This window comes from Mycena indigotica (assembly GCF_014461135.1).
Source record: "Mycena indigotica strain 171206Taipei chromosome Unknown Mind.scaff0004, whole genome shotgun sequence".
Taxonomy (NCBI): Eukaryota; Fungi; Basidiomycota; class Agaricomycetes; order Agaricales; family Mycenaceae; genus Mycena; species Mycena indigotica.
Genome location: NW_023503003.1, coordinates 3285514 through 3303910, shown reverse-complemented (window position 1 = coordinate 3303910; position 18397 = coordinate 3285514). Strand labels below are relative to the sequence as shown.

The following is an 18397-nucleotide window of genomic DNA, read 5'->3' as shown; positions in this document are numbered from 1 at the left end:
CGAGTAAATATTTTTACGTGACCACATCCGAGTTTGTACTACTCTCGACCTCCTTCCCCTTCCCATTTGCCATTGGAGGGCTCTCTGCTAGCTGCCAGGCGGGTATGGAAGGCCTCCCTAATGCTGGCATTGGCGAAGCAGGGAGACTGCTGCTGGTTGGACCACGACTTAATAATAACGCTTTAAGCGACTTGAGTTCCTGCTGTAACTCTCCAAGGGACTGTGCTTGGCTCTCTTTATTCCGCTCAATCATCTAGAGACTATTAGTATTGTTTGCTGAGTACCAGTCAAACGCACTTTAGGCAACATTTCGCGAATAGAGTTGACTTCATCTCTGATTTCTCGCATCTCGTCGCGTGTTTTGGCCTCTCCATCCCTCATTTCTTGAACCATGATATCCACATTCTTCGTTGTCTCGTCAATTCGCTCCTTTTGAGTCTCCACTGCAATCCGAACTGCAGCTGACTCGGCTTGAATTTCCTTTAGCAACGCTTCGGCGGCATCGAATTGGGCGGTTAAGGCGTCTCGATCGTGTTCATACGCGGTAGAGGTTGGGGGTTGAAGATGTGGTAGCAGATATTTCTGGTCTACGTTGAGTTCGAGTCAGGCTAGGGCTCATCCCGAACCTTGAAGAGAGCGACGGCACCATAAGTAACCGTACCGGAAACCACAGCGGTTATCTAGTTGCGTTAATTATCGAGAGTAAAACGAACAGCCAGCCCACGAAGTAGTCTCGCCAGTCCCATTTATATGCCGGAGGCGATATTGGGTAGGCGGCATAGCTTCCCGTTTGGGCCGCTTGTCGAATAGCAAGGTCGATTTCAGACGGAGTGAGGCCTTTGGCCTCTAAGAATTGGACCCTTTGAGCATATGGAGATGTCTGAGTCTATGCCAGATGAGATTGAGAGGGTTGAGAGACATAAATATACATTGGGGTCGTTGAGGAAGACAACGGCGTTGCGTATGAGTTCGTTCCGGTCAGACATAATTTGGCACGTGAGCTTTTTCAAAGTTTCTGCTTTCCATGTTCGCGTCGAAATTTGCAGTTGCCTCGCTCTCGCGAGGTATTGGGCAAACTCAGTCTGTTGGCCACCTACTGAACCTTTTTAGGTGCTCTTTTCCCTACATGCCGTCGGTCATGGCTTCCCTCTGCGCTGAGTTTGTCGACTCTTTCTCCTTGAAGCATGCATGGTTGACGGTCATACAGTCTCCAGGAGAGGATACGCAGAGGTTTATAACCGTGCGAAGCCCCACATGAACATTGGCACAATTGGTGAGTATCGTTCCCTCTCAACCTCATTCTCTGACGCGCCGTAGGCCATGTCGACCACGGAAAAACAACCCTCACCGCCGCCATCACCAAGATTTTGTCTGAACAAGGCGGTGCGAAGTTCACAGACTACGCTCAAATCGACCGGGCTCCAGAAGAAAAGGCGCGAGGAATTACAATTAATTCGTCTCACGTCGAATACGAGACGGAGACCCGTCACTACGGCCACATTGACTGTCCAGGCCATGCTGACTGTTTGTTACAACACAAGCTTTTCTGCGAAGAGTTTTTAACAAAATTGCAGACATTAAAAACATGATTACCGGTGCGGCACAAATGGACGGTGCTATCATCGTTGTTTCTGCGACTGATGGCCAAATGCCTCAGACGCGAGAACATCTCCTGCTCGCTCGCCAAGTCGGGATCAAGCGACTCGTCGTCTTCATTAACAAAGTGGACATGATTTCGGACCCGGAAATGCTCGAACTGGTGGACATGGAAATGCGCGACTTGCTGACTCAATACAACTTTGACGGTGAAAATACGCCCATTGTCATGGGCTCTGCTCTTGCTGCTCTTGAGGGCCGTGACGATGCTACTGGCGCCAGCAAAATCAAGGAGCTCGTTGCAGCTTGCGATGCTTGGCTTGAACTACCTCCCCGTATGAGGACCATTGTCTCTTTTTTGTGTGCCTAATCTCGTTGCAGGTGATCTCGAGAAACCCTTCTGTCTACCAGTCGAAGGTTTGTTATAATTCAGGCAAAGCAGATACTTTTCTCATGCCACGATAGATGTTTTCTCTATCTCTGGCCGTGGCACTGTCGCCACTGGACGGGTATGCATTCACTTGGTTCATCAGTCTTGACTCAACAAAATCTAGGTTGAACGAGGAGTTGCTAGCAAAGGCACTGAAGTTGAAATTATCGGGCTTGGTGACAAAATCAAGACTACTCTTACTGGCATCGGTGCGTCTATCCATTATTACTTCAGAAGACCATCTCACATTCTTCAAGAGATGTTCCACAAAGAGCTCGACCGGGTATGTTGTGGGTTCTGTGTGAGCGGACTTTTTTTTGATGGACTTGACCAGGCAGAGGCTGGAGACAATCTTGGTGTACTCCTTCGTGGTCTCAAACGTGAACAACTCTCCCGAGGACACCTCATCATTGCCCCGGGCTCTATGAAAGCAGTCAAGAAGTTCCAGGCCCAAGTCTACGTATGCATTTTCTTGGAGGGTTATCATTATACTAAGCAAGGTCGCAGGTTCTGACCAAGGATGAAGGTTTGTTGTACATCTTCGCCCACGACCAAACTGATGGATTTCAGGTGGCCGATACACTCCTTTCATGGCCAACTACCGTCCCCAGCTGTTCATGCGGACCGCCGATGTGACTGTTGGTCTCACCTTCCCCCCAGGAACTGAGAACGCCGAAGAGAAAATGGTATGCACTTCCTTTGCGGGTTCTTCATTTTGGCTTATCCATTAGGTTATGCCTGGCGACAATGTCGAGCTCATTTGCGATCTCGGCTTTGATCTTGGATGTGAAGTTGGCACCCGGTACGCTATCCTGCCTCTAGTTTAGTGAGGACGCTGCTCATCATAAGCCAGGTTTACCCTCCGCGAAGGAGGCAAGACGAGTGAGTTGCTATTTTCTTATGCTTTTGTTGAATGAACTAACTGGGCGATAGTTGGCACGGGAATCGTTACCAAAATTTTAGAAACTGTCTGAACGCTTGCTCTAAAAAATACACACATAAACTTGTAGCATAGACTTAACCTAACCCCAACTCTTTTCTCTAACGTCGGGGTGGAATAATAATAATAATGATTGTCGAGCGAGACGCTGCCGTTTATAGTAGGCGCACTTTCACCATGCACTCCATCCTCCGTTCCGCCCGATCCACAAGCCTCTTGCGCGCTCGCCCACGCGTATTCCAACCAACTCAGCTTGCTCGAAGCCTCGTCAGTGCGTCATAGAAGAAATCTGTCCAGCACTGTGATTTTGACCCACCGTAGCAAAACGATTCACCGTTGAACATGAGGCGGTAGAATTCGACGATGCGACTGGACTGGGGGTTGTCCGCATCACCGACCATGCTCAGCAGTCATTAGGAGATGTCGTTTTCGTGGAACTGCCCGTGGTGGGTACCAAGGTTGCGCAAGGCGGTATGTTGGACTTCTTTTTTTTTATTGATCCATTTTATCACGATACCCTCAGACCAAATTGGGGCCGTAGAGAGCGTAAAAGCCGCGTCTGACATTGTGAGTGTCTCCCCCAAATGCACGTTAACCCAAATTTCGACAAATATGGACAGTATGCGCCAGTTTCGGGAACGATAACGGAGGTCAACGACGCTCTCTCCACACAACCTGGACTCCTCAACAAGTCTCCCGATGACAAAGGTGCGCCAAGCGGACCTCTCCATGCTGTTCTTCATTTGCTGCAGGCTGGTTGTGCAAAATCAATCTGACCTCTCCAGATGAGGTGAGTTCTGACTTGTAGACCTAGCGGAAACTGAGTGGGTGTAGATGGAGAAGCTTTTGACGGAGGAGGCGTATAACGAATCGTTGTGAACGAGTTATATTACAATCCATAGACTTTCTAAGCTTGCGAAGAAGAGGGCTCATATTTGTATTTCTCGCCGCGCTCCTCCATACGTTGCTTTGCCTCTTTGAGTGCCCATGTCTGGATGCTGCAAGAAACTTTAAGGCTGAATCTGTGGCTGATTGGATAACCACGCACCTAGTGTCGGGTTTGAAGTACAATAGAACAGCTCCAACACCCATCGACCCGTACATTCCCCAATACCACAGGTTCTCCCAGGGCTCTTTTATCCTACGATGTCCAGGTGGAGGAGGCTATGGCATGTTACTTCGTGAAAGAGTTCTAAAGGTCACCCACCTTTTCGCCGAAGAGCAAGCCAGTGGGTTCGTTGTATTGTGGGGCACCATGCGACGCGCTCCGCACGTTTCGTAGTCGGCTTAGGCAAGCTCGCCGCGAAAGGATTGCGGCTGACATCAAAGTCGGAGACCAAGTTAGATGGACGTGACAGGACGACAGTACTACAGTACAAAGTCTATGGCTTATTGTATTCTCTTGGATAGAATCTTGTAGTCCTCCTCGTCTTCGTCATTTGGAGATTGCCAATCCATTCGAAACCTGGAGAAACGTATGTAAGCTCAAGAATTTATGCGTGTGTCAATATACCCAGCCGTTTCGTAGAACCGGAGCGCGGCAATGTTGGCTGTGTCTTCTGGTCAGGAGAGAATGGGAAAATGAACAATGCTTGCCTTTGAACACGGTCAACATGATTTTCTGCATCTTCATGTCCTTCGCGATGTTCGCTAAATACTCCATCAAGACACGTCCGAGACCTCGCCTGCGAGCAGCTTCAGAGACTTGTAAGTCGTAGCTGCATCTGATATGAGCCCATTTAAATGTCTGAACAGACAACCATTACCAGTATAAGATATCATTTCCGTCTTCAAACTCGAACCTAAACGTGACAAACGCGACAAGCGCAGCACCGGTTTTCACAAGGAGAAAGCGACTAAGAGGGTCAAATAGTTCCGCTTTCTTGGCCGGCGGATCCCAACCAAATGATGAATTGGTATACCTATCGTCCTCAATTGAAGTCAAGTTGAACGAGATGCAAAGCGGTTACATTGCGCGCATATTGGCTGCGAAAATAGCCCATATCGACTCTCGAGACGTGTCATCGAGTTCATCGGCTAGTTTTACGACGAATCCATGCCTTTTGGCGATGGTTGAGCAGTGAGACTCGCAGTGACGAAGGATTTGTACGTGGTTTCGGCAGGGGTACCGATGCTTTTTGCAATCTGAGAAGCAGGAGCCTCTTCGACATAAGCCAGAGTCGATGTTGTCTTGAGCTCAAAGTACCTTGTTGGCTGCTGCGACGTGTTTAGAGCCAAAAGCAATGTCGCTCATGATGGTCTGGCAGATCAAATTCCTGATTAGGGTTTACTCACCACCACCATGAAGCTCGATGCAACTGATTTACGCTATGTTACGCCCGACGAATTTCGTGTTCTGACTGCTGTATGGTCGCTTATACCGTCTGGGATTTTTTTCCAAAGTCATCGTAGGTCGAAATGGGCTCAAAAAACCACGAAGTTGTCCCGACCGTGCTAATTGCTCAAATCTCGGGTCTACGGAATGGAGGGGTCAACAAACTTATCGGCTCTCTCGCAAAGCGCAACCTAGTCTCCAAAGTCCAAAACTCCAAATGTAAAAATCCCTGCAACACTAGTCACATTATTCTAAATATGGTTTGGGTAGACGACGGCTACAGACTGACCTATGGCGGCTACGATTATCTGGCCATGAGAGCACTCTCGAAAAGAGACTCGATGTATTCTGTCGGAAACCAAATCGGGGTTGGAAAAGAATCTGGTCAGTTTACTATGGGTCGTTGTCTATCATCACTCATTGTCACCCAGATATCTACATCGTTGCTGATGCTGAAGGTTCAGAAATGGTTCTCAAGATGCATAGGCTAGTTTTCATAGCTCCTCCGTCCTTTTTTTCCCCTGATGCACTTCAGATTGGGTCGTATATCGTTTCGGGCCATCAAGGAAAAGCGAGACTATCTAGGAAAGCGCAAATCGGCGTCTTGGATGTACATGTCACGATTAGCGGCACAAAAGGAATGGGCCTTCATGAAAGTAATTGCAACACGTGCGCTTCTAATCCCCGTCGACCCCCCTTATAGGTCCTTCATGAACATGGGTTTCCTGTGCCGCGACCCATTGACCAGGCAAGGCATTGCATTCTGATGGAACTCATTGACGCATATCCAATGTAAAGTACCTTTGACAATCACGATCAACCACTCACAAATAACTGAAAGGCGCCAAATAGCAGAGGTTCCCTCACCTGGAAAATTATATTCCACTCTGATGGATCTAATCGTCCGATTTGCACACGCTGGTCTCATTCATGGGGACTTCAACGAGTTTAACATTCTCATTCGGCGAGAGACCGGGGAGCCTGTTGTCATTGACTTTCCCCAGATGGTCAGCACCTCGCATGAAAATGCCGAATGGCAAGTGCTTTTCACCCGCTTGACACTACGTTCATATGTCCAGGTATTTCAATCGAGACGTAGAATGCATTCGCACATTTTTCAGGCGACGATTTCGTTACGAAAGCGCGCTGTATCCGCGGTTCAAGACCATCATGACTGAGGATGGTCTTGCGACTGGGGAGTTCCGTCTAGATGTGATGGTTGCGGCCAGCGGCTTCAAACAAAAAGATATGAAAGCCCTTGAAGAGGTTCAGCCCGTTTTGCTCAGCAAATGCATCACCATCTGACCAATAAAACCAGTACATGGAGGCGGTGAAAGACGATGATCCTCCACAAGAAGAAGAAGAAGAAGAAAGCGACAGTGAAGAGAGTGAAGCCTCCAATGCAGAAGAGACTGCCAGTCTTAGCCCACCTGAACAAGCCAGAGGCGAACCTATCGAGGAGGCCCCAAGTAGCGAGGACGATGGCTTGTCAGAACCTTCCCGCTCTCTTTCTCGATCCCCTCCGCGCTCGCGGACAACTTCACCTACGGAACCTCGGAAAGATCCGGAAACCGACATCAAAGAAATCGTTTCGGGAGATTTGAGTAAAAAACGGGCACACCAACAGAGGAAATTCCACTCCAAGAGGAATACGCGGCGCGCCGGCAGGTCCCAGGGTAGTAAAGCTAAACAAGATACCCGTATCAAACTAGATAGTGGTGGATTTTGGGATTGAACCGCATTTGAATCATTCGTGACGTGACACTGTGTGACACATTCTCAGCCAGACTGTGAGCATTCGCGCCGTTCGTCCTCGATCTCCGTCTTCTCACCCTAATTCTCACACCGATACACAATGGACAAAGCTGATCTTGAGACTTACGAAGTTCAATTATCCCAAGTCGAGCTGGCCATATCATCAGACCCAGACAACGCCGAACTTCAGTCTCTCCGTTCAGAGCTTCAAGAGCTCATACAGCTCACCAAATCGGCCCTCGTTGCTCAAGCTGTTGCTACATCTTCGGCCAAAGCAGAGTCATCGAAGAAGGCCAATCCATCGACCCCGGCTGCCCAGAAATGGGCTGCGGGCCAAGAGTGTCTGGCCAAATACGCTGGAGATGGCAGCTACTACCCGGCGCGGATTACTTCTGTTATCGGCTCAACGGACAACCCATTGTACATCATCATGTTCAAAGGTTACAACACCACCGAGCAGGCCAAACCATCCGAGCTAAAGCCGCTGCCACCCCATTACAACTTCATTGCGCCGACATCCACCAAACGGAAGCTCACACCAGCTGAGGAGGAGGAGAGAGAACGGAAAAAGAAGAAGAACGAGAAGAAACTAGAGGTCAAGGCGGCAAAGGCCAAAGAGCAGACAGAAAAGCAGGCTACTTGGCAGAAATTCACAAAGAAAGCGGAGAAAAAGAATGTCCATATAGCAGGTATAGCGGGTACAAGGTGCGTGTCATTGTCTTCGCTTAGCATTCACATCCTGAGCCATTTTTTTCCAGTATATTCAAGACACCAGATAATCCATTAGGACGTGTTGGCGTAACGGGGAGTGGGAAAGGGATGACAGAAGTAGCCATGCAAGCGAAGCACAAGTTTGCGGCACAAGCAGACGATGGGTATTAGAGGTTCGTGTCTTGATCGTCGTCTTTCGCTGCCTGACCTGTTTGAAAGTGCCAGTTTTTTCCTTTCATTTGTATGATCGAATTGTAATAACGATTCCCGTGCTACCAGGTACCACTGGCTAAACGCGTTCACGCAAACGCGACGCGAAAAAGACAAGTGCTCTCCACGTCTTTGGCTTGGCATTCTGAGTAAAAAAGCCCTCTTCACAGGCCTTGGTCTTGTGCAGCAATTCTCTGATAAATTGGGTGCAGTGTTTAATGCCCCATTTACCCTGTTCACTTCTTTTTACCAGCAGGCATGCCATTATCCGGTCGCTGGAAGGAGAAGCCGGATGACTGTGATAATTGATTTGGACTTGGAGACTCGTCCAACTAGATAAGTACAACAAGAAGTAACTATTAATTCATGTCCGACTTCAATGAGATTTACTAGCCCTCACGGCTTCCTCTTTCTTTTCGTTCTGTGGCCAGCTTTAGTGAACAAAAATGTAGTGCTCGCAGCTTCGACAAACCATTTCACGCATTTCAGCCAGTTTCCGTTGATAAAGCGAGATTTGTTTTTCGAGTTTTGCGATCTTGACCTGTAACAGCGTGAGAGATTCTCCGTCGTTTGAACAAACGTCCACTTACTTGCGCAATCTTGGGAGCGGGGAGGAGCATGCTGGGCTCCAACTGGACCTTATAATGCCCCGAACTGACATCAACTTAGCTGGTCGACAAGGCAGAGGTATAAGAAAGCCACTTCTTCAGCTGGTTGTGAAGATCGTCGATGTACTTTTTGACTACGAACACTCTGGTCAGCGAGTGCCCCAAGCAGCCAACGAGAAAAGACCCAACTACTCGACGAATAGATCGGACGACGGTCGGTTATATTCATCGTGCTCAACTCTTGGGCACTGAAGATGCCGAGGGTAGCTTCGAAGTCATGATGCCATGTCCTGCGAGGTTTGCGCTCAGTGTTGGCTTTACGAATGACTTTCGTTGCGCCCTCTTTCTTTGTGCGCTGACCAGGCATGGGAAGCGAATGAGAAGCCAAAGCACGCTTCTGAGTTGCTTTATTGAGGCTAAAACCTTGACGGTGATGGCCGGCTCGAGAAGTACCGAGCGTTTCTTACTTCCTGCCGCCCACTTGAGCCCTGTCTGAATGAACTAACTGCGTTGCTCCAGCCCAAATAACACCGATGGCCCTGTTCACTGGCCACGAAGACCGTCGTTTTCTCTCTGCTCCCCAAGAGCCAGGGTACTCCGTCTTTGCCGTGCGTCATTTCGACTTGCTCAACCACGCCATTCATTTTCCCTCTAACCAGGATCTTTCTCCTACACTACTTCCCACCTACGATATCGATCCATTTAATGAGGCGTCATCAGGCGTCTCTGATAATTTTGCTTATAGCAATTTGAGCTTGAACCACTCTTTCGACGTCCCTCTCAACTGCGATTTTGACTTGGCGGCATTGAATATAACAATCCCAGCCGAGCTTCAGTACCTCCTACTTCCTGATCATGAGCCCTTGTTGCAGCCACCACATGATGCCACCGTCGACTCCGATTTGCTTGCTGAAGGCGACCAAAGCACACCCGCTTCTTCCCCGAACTCAGAGACTGCGAATGCGAATGCGATGACCCCAGATAATGCTTTGTTTCCGACCGACCCGTCCTCTCCAACCCCGGACCAAAAGGCGTACGTCATGTTTGTCCCTTCGCCCATTCAACTCATGTCAGAACTTGTATTCACTTCCCCAGCCCCGAGAAAATCAGCTTGCATGAGAAGAACCGTCTACATCTGGAGGGCTTGGAGCGCTACACTCATCGTAGGCTTTCTCCTTTTCAACCCTGCCCAAATGCTTGTCGTCATTTTAGATTTGCTCGATGTGTGCCAGAAGAACAACGTTCAGCCAGTTCCTTGCCAGCAACAAGTGCAGCACTATGATTTGTCTCGTGATGCTCTCAAAGTATCCTCGTTCTGATTCAACAAGCAAGGTGACTTGTGCTGACGTGATCGTTGCAGACCATGCTTCTGTATCTTGAGACTGAACAACAATCCCTGAAGAGACAAATCAAGGAGGAACAGATTCGGGTGCGTGGTCCTTTTTGAACCCACGCTTGCTTTCTTGTTGATTCTTGAAACAGTCTGAACGACTTGACCTTCGGCTGGCAATGCTTCACTGACGGACACAATTCTCACACTTGAAGAAAACGATCGACAGCCTTGTAGTACAGATGTGATGACTTCCTTGCTACCTACATACAGAATGATATCGAGTCCATTGACAATTGTTAGTTCATTAATCCTCATAAGAGGGTGGGGGAGCATCGTCATATTCGTTGGAAAATTTACCTGAACCACTACCACCAGCCCTGCTACTAGCAAGCACACGCTCACGCTCTTCACGCTCCAGACGACTCTTCTCTTGCTCAGCCGTCTCGTGATGTTGTGCAGCCTCTGAATACGCCTGCAAACGACGCTTCTCCTCAGTCGCACTCTCGAAAGTATTATGAGAGCTGCTTGGCGTGCCATAACCCGGAATAGATGGCTCATTTCCAGGCAATCCTCCGCTTCGTGGCCCGGCCGAATGGGAGGCAGCATGAATATCATGAAGCGAGCCACTAGCTGGACCAGGCCCAGCCGCACCCGCTGACAGAGGAACTCCAGTCTCTGCTACCGTGGGAAGACTCGCCGGATCGAGGGGGATCGGGGCAGCGATAGGCGAATCAGGTGCAGGGGCGAGATTTGGAATAGGGGCTGGCGATAAATTGAGGGTCGACGGATCGATGGGAGGAGGAGACTGTGTTGTTGTTGTTGTTGCTGCTGCTGCTGGTGTTGTTGACGATGAAGTTGGCGTTTGGCGATGACCATGAACAGTGCCGTGGCTACCTCGTCCATGAGATGAGGGCGTCGAGGTGGATGTTTCTTGGCTTTCGATAGCTTCGAGTTCTTTGGCGTGACTTATGCCAAAGCTGCGGGTGTCCGAGCGACTGAGATCGACTGAGGCAGTTGAAACGATGGGAAGATCTATTTGTCCAGTTTTGTAGTTGTCCAAGGCACGTTGCAAGGCGGCACGAGCAGCGCCTGTTGCCAAAGTTCCGGTGTAGGGGGTTTCTACTGTCGGGGGGAATTTAGGCAGTGCTTCAATCACTGGAGTAGCAGCCTGTGCAAGGATGACGAGTTTTTCGCCGAACTGACACAGAAAGAGTCAACGATACGACCAGGCTCCGAGGCGAGCAGGGCATACCTCACGAATGGCTTCCCATTTCTGGGTTTCGCTTGTGCGGATGGCTTGGCGCTTGCTTAATCTGAGCGATGGGAGGGTCAGGGAAAACGAGCACTGAATTTTATAGACATACGCAAGCTCTGCTTCTTGTGGTTGGTCTTCAGCAATTGCATCCTTCAACTTCTGTTGAAGTTCTGCCAGCCGTTTCTCCATTCCGCGTGGTTGGTCTTGCTCGATGCGATTGATTTGCTGCTGGAGGCTGGCTCGAAGGTTGCGACGAGGTTGTACGGCAGCCTCAATTGTCCGTAGATTCTTCATCGGCCCACGGGCGCCATTGATTTTCTCTCCAAGTGTGGTAGAAAGAGCGCCCAGAACGAAGTTCATATACGCTAGGCGGTCGGTAACATCTTTGAGGTCTGCCGCTTCTCCTTGACCCCAAGTATAGAGCTCCTTGCTCATCGCCTTGCTGTCCCGTCCGAGACTGTCAAGATCAAGGGCAGCGCCTTTCTCCACGGTGATAATGCGTTGGATGGGTGTTGTGGAGCTCGAATATTGCTGGCCAAATGAGCGCAGCGAGTGGTGGATCGAGTCCAAGGCATGAGAGTCGCCAGGCAAAGCGCTCGAAAGTTTCCCGGCAAGAGATGCGAACATGGAGGTCGGGAGAAAGAATGATTAAACAGCAATAGACGTCACGCTAAGTACTACTTATACAAACAACACCACCACACACAGCTTTCCTCCCGACTCTTCTCGCACCTCCATCTACGATGACCCAGGCTCGGAACTGGAAGGGCACCGAATAAATTGTGCACAAAGGAGTCTTTCGGGCTCAGACGACAATTTTGCGTGACTTGCCACCCTTTTTCTCGCTGTCTTTGTGCGACAGGAACTCCACCTCTGTGGACAAAGGCCCCGCGAGCTTCGCATGATCAGCATATCCAAGCACGCTTGTCTTGAAATGTTTGCCGACCCCCTCGATTCGCTCTCGCAACTTATCGTCTTCTGAACCAGACGGGGCCAGCCGTGTCCAAATCGAAAGTCGGTAAAACTGTGGTCGCGTAGACACGATGACGCCTGTAATCAGAGAACTGGGTGGCGATCCGGCTGGATCTGCTGACGTGAGTGATGGGTCAAAGGTCTCTCCAATGGCAGCAAGCATCTAGCCGGTTGTTTGGTATTCGTTGCTTTCCGAGACGATGCAACACACCGTATAAAGCCACATTTTATCGACGTTACCTCTGTTCTTGTCCTTCGGTAGTTGGATGCTCCATTTTCCGCCGTTTTTGTTTGCTTCGTCCTCCCATGCTGGGATAATTCCCTCCTACAGTTAATGATGAGTTTTAGTCAGGCTGTCTTCAAAAGAAAACATGCCTTAAAGAGATAGTAGTTGGCCTTTTGCGGCAATTGTGACGGCGGGACGATGTTGTTATACAGCCTTTGGAAGAGATCAGTCCAGGAATCGATGGCGCAGTCAAAGAGAACGCACCCCCAGAACTCTTCAACGCTGTCAAAACTGATGACACGCTTGATGTCCTCCATCCATCCTTGAGCAGCAGCCACACCAGGTGTTTGCGCAACAGGAGTCTGAGGAAAGGCAGAAATTGGAGTCTGGGGCATGTTACGACCCTTCGTTTGAGGCGAGTCGAACCATAGGGTCCAAGGAGAGTAGAGAGGATGCTACAAGCGTTGAATTTATGCTTGTTGACACGAATTGCATTCGCCGCACCTTGACGTTAAAGTTTGTAGGATCGCTAAAGACGGTCCTGATAGTTTCTGCTTGGGTCTGCATGTCAACCTCCTGGACCTCGCCTGGTTCAGAGTCATCGATCGTGGCATCTTTCGGAGGGTCTGAGAGCGCTGCTCCAGATGGCGCGGGGCCGGACAAAACAGACATGGTGTGAGAGGGAGGAAGAGATATTTGTGTGTGTGACTCGTCGTGTTACCGTGACGTCGCGCTTTGCCCATGAACTTGAATGAGTTCAATGCAAAGTTTGTTGCCGCGGCCTCGGGCTCTACGCTCACTGCGTTAACAAGTCCTTTATTTCCTCTGCCATATAAACCTTAATACTCAAAAGATCTCTAGTGACCCCGTTCGATGTTGTCAAGACCCGTTTACAAACGCAACAACCATTACCAGTGCGAGCCCGGCCCTTACCGAATGTTTGCTGCCAGCCCTCCAATGTTCAATGCGTGCGCCAGATGTCAACGTTTGCTCGCTCCTTCACCGCTGAGCAAATCGTCTGTGTCTGGGATCATGGTGTTTTCCGAGCTGAGCCGGTTTCCGGTTTTACTGACGCGGTTCGTCACGTGTGGAGAGCCGAAGGCATACGAGGGCTTTGGAAAGGCGTTGGAACCACCTTGTCAGTGTCTTTCACTTGGTATCGACTTAGCCAGCGCTGACTCTTTGAGCGCAGGGTCATTGGAGTGCCGTCCTCTACGTGTTATATGCTGACTTATGACTATTTACTCCACTCCGCGCTGGCTCCTCTATTACCCGCATCGCTTGCTCCCTTATGCTCTGGCATCCTTGCACGCTCTACTATTACGTCCATCGTGTCGCCTCTCGAACTCATTCGCACAAACCTTCAATCAACACCCAACCATGGCCAAAGTCCCCACACTCTTCGATCAGTTCTCCACTCGATACACGGCCTGGCTCGGGAGAACGGCATCCGCTTTCTTTGGAGGGGTCTTGGTCCTACGCTCTGGCGCGATGTCCCTTTCTCTGGGATATACTGGGCTGGCTACGAGTCGACTAAAAACGCGTTCCGACAACGCGGTCAAACCGGGGCATATGTGTCCTTCATCAGCGGTTCACTTAGCGGCATCTCAGCTGCCCTCTTCACTCATCCATTTGATGTTCTTAAAACACGACGTCAAGCTCTGATAATGAGCTCATCTACCAACTCCCAAAAGTCGAGTGTTGCTTTACTTGCGCGGATTGTGCAAACAGAGGGAACTTCGGCACTATTCGCCGGCTTACTACCCCGAGTCGCAAAAATAGCCCCGGCTTGTGGTATCATGATTGCTTCATATGAGGTTGGCGTTTTTTTGTCGTCAGACACCAAATACTCAAGTTATTCGTAGGGACTCGGGAAGCTGTTGCTGAAAAATTAGCTCTGTCATAATCCAAGTACTGTAAATCCATGCGTAGATAGTTCTAGACAACCACCGTGTATTATTAGTTAGCCATCTCACCTCAACCTCCCCATCTGCCTGTTGGCTGACTGCAGCTTTCCCGAAGTGTCGTCGACCCGATTGGCCAGGTCGTCTAATAACTCGATCTGCAAGGCCAGTTCGTTGGATATCGCCTCGCCAAGATGTCGTTGTCGTTGAAGAACAGCGGTTAGTTGAGAGACCTCGCTGTCTTGTTGCTGCATCTTGGCTTCTTGAAGCATGAACAGCCCATGATCATCCAATGGCCGTGTTTCCTCTGTTTCGCGCGGTTTAGCGGCGGCACCGAATACCCGGCCAAACGGCTTTGACGTAGGACTGCCCATAAGTGCGTCACGATCCGAGTCTGGGGCTGGATTTCGCGATGAACTGGCGCCAGGTCGGGCAATCTGGCGTGCAACGGTGACCATCTTTCCTAGTCTGGACAATAATGGGTCAAATAATAATAATAGAAACGAAACTGTCGCTCACTTCTCGCAGTCGTCCCGTAGTCGCGCGACCATATCTGTCCGTCGATGTAGCTCTCCCTCGCTCATCCCACCCATGGCCAGATCCTGTAAACCTTCGGCAAGTTTCCCCAGACGCGAAATAACCCCTGCAAGTTGTTTTTTCGCAGCAACATTGGAGGAATGGGCGCCGTTGGTGTCTCCCCGGTCTGAAAGGGCATCTCGTTTGTTTATATCGGCCCTAACATCGCGAATGCGCGCTTGGAGCTCGATATGCTCGTCCAGCCACGAGGCTAGTGTGTAGGTCTGCACCGTTTCGCTCTGCTTCCCCACAGGCATCCCCAAGAACTGCCTAAACAGATACGACTCGCGCCATTTGTCATCCTTGGCGCTGAGAATAGCTCGCAGGTAGAGTTCGAGTCCGGTACGCCTTTCTTCAAGCAGCTTCGGGTCTGAATGCGAGCGGAATATGGACAGGGAGTGTTTGGAGGGCAGGGGAGCGGGCGGTGCTTCGTGGGTGGCATCTCTAAGGGCACGGTCAAGGTCGTCAAACTCCGAGTAGCGTCGCCAGATAGACCAGTCACGGATGTTGGCCTTGACCTTTATCTCGTAGACCGTGTGCGGTGAAGGTTTGGACCTTTCTTCATATCGAGGGATGAGGACAGACTGCATTGGATTACGTCACACTGCGCAATCTCATCTTGGCTTGGTTCCTCTGACTACAACAAAACGCGCGCCGGTGGAATAGTAAAGACTTAGAACACTTGCAAAGATGCTCCAACCAAACCCTCGACTCTGCAGGAAACGAATAAAACCCGGGAACACATCTTGGCTGATATCTTCCAGCTCGACATCCACAAAACCAGCCGCCTTCATCTGGAAACAGTAATCTTCGGTTGAAACCATATTTCCCTTGGGCATTAGACGCAAGAAAAACGTTATTAATCGACTCCGAAGTGAATTGAGGGTCTCTGGTGCGAAGCATATATCCGCCAAACCGAGTGATCCTCCAGACTGCAGAGCATCATAGGCCTGTTGGATGAAATCGCGACGATGTTTGAAGTGGTAGGCACAATCCAGCGCAAGAATGGCGTCGAACCGAGCATTATTGAAGGGGTGATCATCTACCCCCGCCCGTCTAATAGCGTCTCCGACATGCAAAACGACTGGTACTTTGCTGGTGACACATGAGAGTCTGGCTTGCGATCGTATATAGTGTTCCTCCAGACTCGTTATGCCCGTGATATGGGACGGCCTTGGTACGTCCGGGTGCGAAAGGAGGAAGAGCAGCGACTCGCCACTGCCATGCCCAACATCTAGCACTCTTGCGCCTGGCGGAAAATTTGTCGCTTGCACTAGTTTCAAAGCTAATGCTGACGCGTCTTCAGAATGATTCTGGTCTTTTGCCAAGTAATCCAACCTTCACAGCTCTTGGGAAAGACATCAGTGTCCTAATGAAAATTCAGTGGTCAGTGAAACATCCTGAGCTTGACGCGCCTTCCAATAGCCCATGTTCAACCATTCCGTTTCAACATTTCCAGGTGCAACGCGATTGAGCTCAACATGGAAATCGCCATAAGGGTCGGCAGAACCAGTTTTGGTGAACCAAAACGCGACAAGCAGAGCAAAGAAGATGGAAGTAGCAATCAAAAGCATACAACAATGTGACATTAGCTATGTACGGTCTGAAAGCATAGGCACAGCGCGTCTATAGTACAGAGAGATCCACCTGGTAAAAATACAAACTTATGATTAGGGCTCCTCAGCAATATCCACTTCACCAATTATATAGCGAAGGACGTCGCTCAGGGTGATGATGCCCAGAAGGCGACCCTTCCTTCCGCCATTTCGCTCTTCTTCCTCTCCTTCCACAACCACCAGTCGATGCACTCGTCGTTTCTTGATGAGCTCAAGCAGGGTTCGGAGGGAATCGGACGCAGTGCAAATGACCACACCGAGGAAATCCGGAGAGCGCGTTTTCAGTGCTTCTCCAACAGTCAGGTCCAAATTTAGGTAGACCCCAAGTCGAACGAGGGTCTAGGTGTTCAGTCAGCGAAGCAAGAGATAGAGAGAGAGAGAGAAACGTACAAGGACATCAACTGTCTCGTACATGTCGACCACGATACCCTCTTCGTTGACAATTGGTACGGCAGAAATTGACCGTTCAGAGAACATCTGAACGACATCGAATACCGGAGTGTCGAGCGTAGCGGTAGCGATAGGATCGAATGTCCGCGTAGATGAGCCGGCTGGGCTGACATAGGTCCCGATCTTCAGTTTACGCAGCGTGTGGTTTAGTTGCTGAATCTCTGAGGGACACTGGGACAGAAATTGAGTTGTGCGAAGTAGAAGAAACCTTCAAAAACGCACATTCATGGACACAAACTTGAGCAGACGGTATTGTGTCAGAACGGAGACGATAACTTCATGTCCTGTCTCAGAATCCCTGTCGAGTAGTGGTAGTCGGCGGGCATGGGTTTGGATAAGCAGCTTAGCTGCGTCAAAGATAGAAGCATTAGGGTGTTCGCTAAGCAATGTGGGTTGAGCAACTCCAAGTTCCTTTTCAATTTCTTGCCATACGATTAGAGGGCGCAATAATGGCCGATTACTGAACACACCTCGAAGAGACTCTAGAGGAAGCCGCTCTACATCCTTCTTAATATTGTCATAGTTCACATCGGTGTCCGAGGCCAGCTTGTAATAATATTGGATGAGGTGAATGATGTCGAGGACGGTAAGCATGCCAGCGAAAGCTGACTTGTCGCTGTTCCAAAGCGGTGCAGAAACAACGTCTACATGATGAATGAGGCATTGTGCCAGGCTTGGAGAAGCGCTTACTATTAGCTAGCAGGCATTGTAGTGCTCGGGTGACACTGAGTTTGGTGTCGAGAACAATCAAACGGAAGGAGACCGGGAAAGCATCATAGCCAGTCCTTCCTCGAAGCATAGTGCGGATCGCATGTAAGGCCGTCTCATGAGTTTCCTGGGGAAGATGAGACCCAGCTCGCCGACGCGAGGGCTTTCGCAAAGGCTGCATCAGGTGGGGGTAATGGCAGGACCGATGCCTTGGAATCCAAACAATCCACCACAAGTATTGCTGACGTAATCTACCGTCTCAGGCTCCAGGCTCACCGACCGTCATCTTCTTCAAGCGCATCGTCAGTTAAGCCAGCAGATCGATTATATAGGTGCTACCGTAACCGTTTGCCATTGACAATCCAAGACCCAATTCCTAGGTAAGTATGGTTGCGGGCCAACTCCATAAGGAGCACACTCCAATAACACTCCGAGATTTATCATGGACCGCTCTAGATTCATGTAACCTCATGAACCGAGTCCAACCGACCGATTCGACCCTGACGTAGGCCGATCCGGGTTGCGCACACATCAAAGGATTATACTGACGTCATTTCACGTGGTAATTCAAATTTTGCTAGTAGTCAGAACATATGTACTAGTAGAGCGGTAGGGTAACAACGAGAGTAAAACAGTCCAAAGCACCTGCAGATGTGCTTGTGAGTAGGGTAGTCGATACAAGTCTGGCCGAAGAGACAGCAGGTGGGCCGCGTGAGAGTTTGGTGAGAGTCGTTAGTTGTGTGGGTATGGTCAGAGATGGGTAAATGCTGGG

General features: G+C 49.9%; 13 protein-coding genes across 13 annotated transcripts; 5 read left to right on the top strand and 8 right to left on the bottom strand.

Annotated features, from left to right (window-relative positions):
* Positions 1–13: 13 nt before the first annotated feature.
* On the bottom strand, positions 14–986 carry MIND_00491800 (uncharacterized protein; the record flags this gene model as incomplete). The annotated part of the gene is made up of 5 exons (XM_037361717.1): positions 14–253; positions 298–582; positions 627–680; positions 725–886; positions 930–986. The coding sequence occupies 5 exons, from the start codon at positions 984–986 to the stop codon at positions 14–16; spliced, it is 798 nt and encodes a 265-aa protein (XP_037222009.1).
* Positions 987–1024: 38 nt separating this feature from the next.
* On the top strand, positions 1025–3000 carry MIND_00491700 (Elongation factor Tu; the record flags this gene model as incomplete). The annotated part of the gene is made up of 15 exons (XM_037361716.1): positions 1025–1064; positions 1111–1158; positions 1208–1273; positions 1318–1524; positions 1575–1931; positions 1978–2013; positions 2062–2105; positions 2151–2235; positions 2284–2309; positions 2361–2486; positions 2534–2552; positions 2597–2712; positions 2758–2828; positions 2880–2908; positions 2960–3000. The coding sequence occupies 15 exons, from the start codon at positions 1025–1027 to the stop codon at positions 2998–3000; spliced, it is 1311 nt and encodes a 436-aa protein (XP_037222008.1).
* Positions 3001–3131: 131 nt separating this feature from the next.
* On the top strand, positions 3132–3845 carry MIND_00491600 (Glycine cleavage system H protein; the record flags this gene model as incomplete). Its single annotated transcript, XM_037361715.1, has 6 exons — positions 3132–3237; positions 3288–3437; positions 3490–3533; positions 3587–3674; positions 3719–3756; positions 3801–3845. Exons 1-6 carry the CDS (start codon positions 3144–3146, stop codon positions 3843–3845), a joined length of 459 nt encoding a protein of 152 aa, XP_037222007.1. The 5' UTR covers positions 3132–3143.
* Positions 3846–3873: 28 nt separating this feature from the next.
* On the bottom strand, positions 3874–4290 carry MIND_00491500 (uncharacterized protein; the record flags this gene model as incomplete). Its single annotated transcript, XM_037361714.1, has 3 exons — positions 3874–3964; positions 4015–4130; positions 4174–4290. 3 exons carry the CDS (start codon positions 4288–4290, stop codon positions 3874–3876), a joined length of 324 nt encoding a protein of 107 aa, XP_037222006.1.
* A 65-nt stretch (positions 4291–4355) lies between these two features.
* MIND_00491400 (N-acetyltransferase domain-containing protein) lies at positions 4356–5235 on the bottom strand (the record flags this gene model as incomplete). The annotated part of the gene is made up of 7 exons (XM_037361713.1): positions 5173–5235; positions 5077–5126; positions 4937–5026; positions 4733–4888; positions 4554–4684; positions 4480–4516; positions 4356–4431 (listed from the first exon to the last, which is right to left on the bottom strand). The coding sequence occupies exons 1-7, from the start codon at positions 5218–5220 to the stop codon at positions 4356–4358; spliced, it is 588 nt and encodes a 195-aa protein (XP_037222005.1). The 5' UTR covers positions 5221–5235.
* Positions 5236–5256: 21 nt separating this feature from the next.
* MIND_00491300 (Tudor domain-containing protein) lies at positions 5257–7938 on the top strand (the record flags this gene model as incomplete). The annotated part of the gene is made up of 14 exons (XM_037361712.1): positions 5257–5331; positions 5379–5520; positions 5572–5700; positions 5760–5770; positions 5802–5957; positions 6005–6093; positions 6143–6341; positions 6401–6433; positions 6557–6576; positions 6660–6680; positions 6885–6905; positions 6949–7019; positions 7308–7761; positions 7815–7938. Exons 1-14 carry the CDS (start codon positions 5269–5271, stop codon positions 7936–7938), a joined length of 1533 nt encoding a protein of 510 aa, XP_037222004.1. The 5' UTR covers positions 5257–5268.
* A 415-nt stretch (positions 7939–8353) lies between these two features.
* Positions 8354–8952, bottom strand: MIND_00491200 (uncharacterized protein; the record flags this gene model as incomplete). Its single annotated transcript, XM_037361711.1, has 5 exons — positions 8354–8398; positions 8450–8518; positions 8568–8631; positions 8680–8719; positions 8760–8952. The coding sequence occupies 5 exons, from the start codon at positions 8950–8952 to the stop codon at positions 8354–8356; spliced, it is 411 nt and encodes a 136-aa protein (XP_037222003.1).
* Positions 8953–9118: 166 nt separating this feature from the next.
* MIND_00491100 (uncharacterized protein) lies at positions 9119–10106 on the top strand (the record flags this gene model as incomplete). Its single annotated transcript, XM_037361710.1, has 6 exons — positions 9119–9193; positions 9245–9618; positions 9660–9748; positions 9798–9889; positions 9946–10014; positions 10068–10106. The coding sequence occupies 6 exons, from the start codon at positions 9119–9121 to the stop codon at positions 10104–10106; spliced, it is 738 nt and encodes a 245-aa protein (XP_037222002.1).
* A 116-nt stretch (positions 10107–10222) lies between these two features.
* MIND_00491000 (Eukaryotic translation initiation factor 4e) lies at positions 10223–11800 on the bottom strand (the record flags this gene model as incomplete). The annotated part of the gene is made up of 3 exons (XM_037361709.1): positions 10223–11116; positions 11171–11231; positions 11283–11800. The coding sequence occupies 3 exons, from the start codon at positions 11798–11800 to the stop codon at positions 10223–10225; spliced, it is 1473 nt and encodes a 490-aa protein (XP_037222001.1).
* Positions 11801–11978: 178 nt separating this feature from the next.
* MIND_00490900 (Eukaryotic translation initiation factor 4e) lies at positions 11979–13043 on the bottom strand (the record flags this gene model as incomplete). Its single annotated transcript, XM_037361708.1, has 5 exons — positions 11979–12308; positions 12357–12470; positions 12521–12584; positions 12636–12826; positions 12876–13043. 5 exons carry the CDS (start codon positions 13041–13043, stop codon positions 11979–11981), a joined length of 867 nt encoding a protein of 288 aa, XP_037222000.1.
* A 60-nt stretch (positions 13044–13103) lies between these two features.
* On the top strand, positions 13104–14266 carry MIND_00490800 (uncharacterized protein; the record flags this gene model as incomplete). Its single annotated transcript, XM_037361707.1, has 4 exons — positions 13104–13182; positions 13233–13509; positions 13564–14188; positions 14237–14266. The coding sequence occupies exons 1-4, from the start codon at positions 13113–13115 to the stop codon at positions 14264–14266; spliced, it is 1002 nt and encodes a 333-aa protein (XP_037221999.1). The 5' UTR covers positions 13104–13112.
* A 77-nt stretch (positions 14267–14343) lies between these two features.
* Positions 14344–16425, bottom strand: MIND_00490700 (Snare domain containing protein; the record flags this gene model as incomplete). Its single annotated transcript, XM_037361706.1, has 5 exons — positions 14344–14743; positions 14795–15435; positions 15490–16142; positions 16190–16220; positions 16267–16425. 5 exons carry the CDS (start codon positions 16423–16425, stop codon positions 14344–14346), a joined length of 1884 nt encoding a protein of 627 aa, XP_037221998.1.
* A 96-nt stretch (positions 16426–16521) lies between these two features.
* Positions 16522–17806, bottom strand: MIND_00490600 (CBS-domain-containing protein; the record flags this gene model as incomplete). Its single annotated transcript, XM_037361705.1, has 5 exons — positions 16522–16806; positions 16858–17088; positions 17140–17339; positions 17388–17561; positions 17608–17806. 5 exons carry the CDS (start codon positions 17804–17806, stop codon positions 16522–16524), a joined length of 1089 nt encoding a protein of 362 aa, XP_037221997.1.
* Positions 17807–18397: the final 591 nt, after the last annotated feature.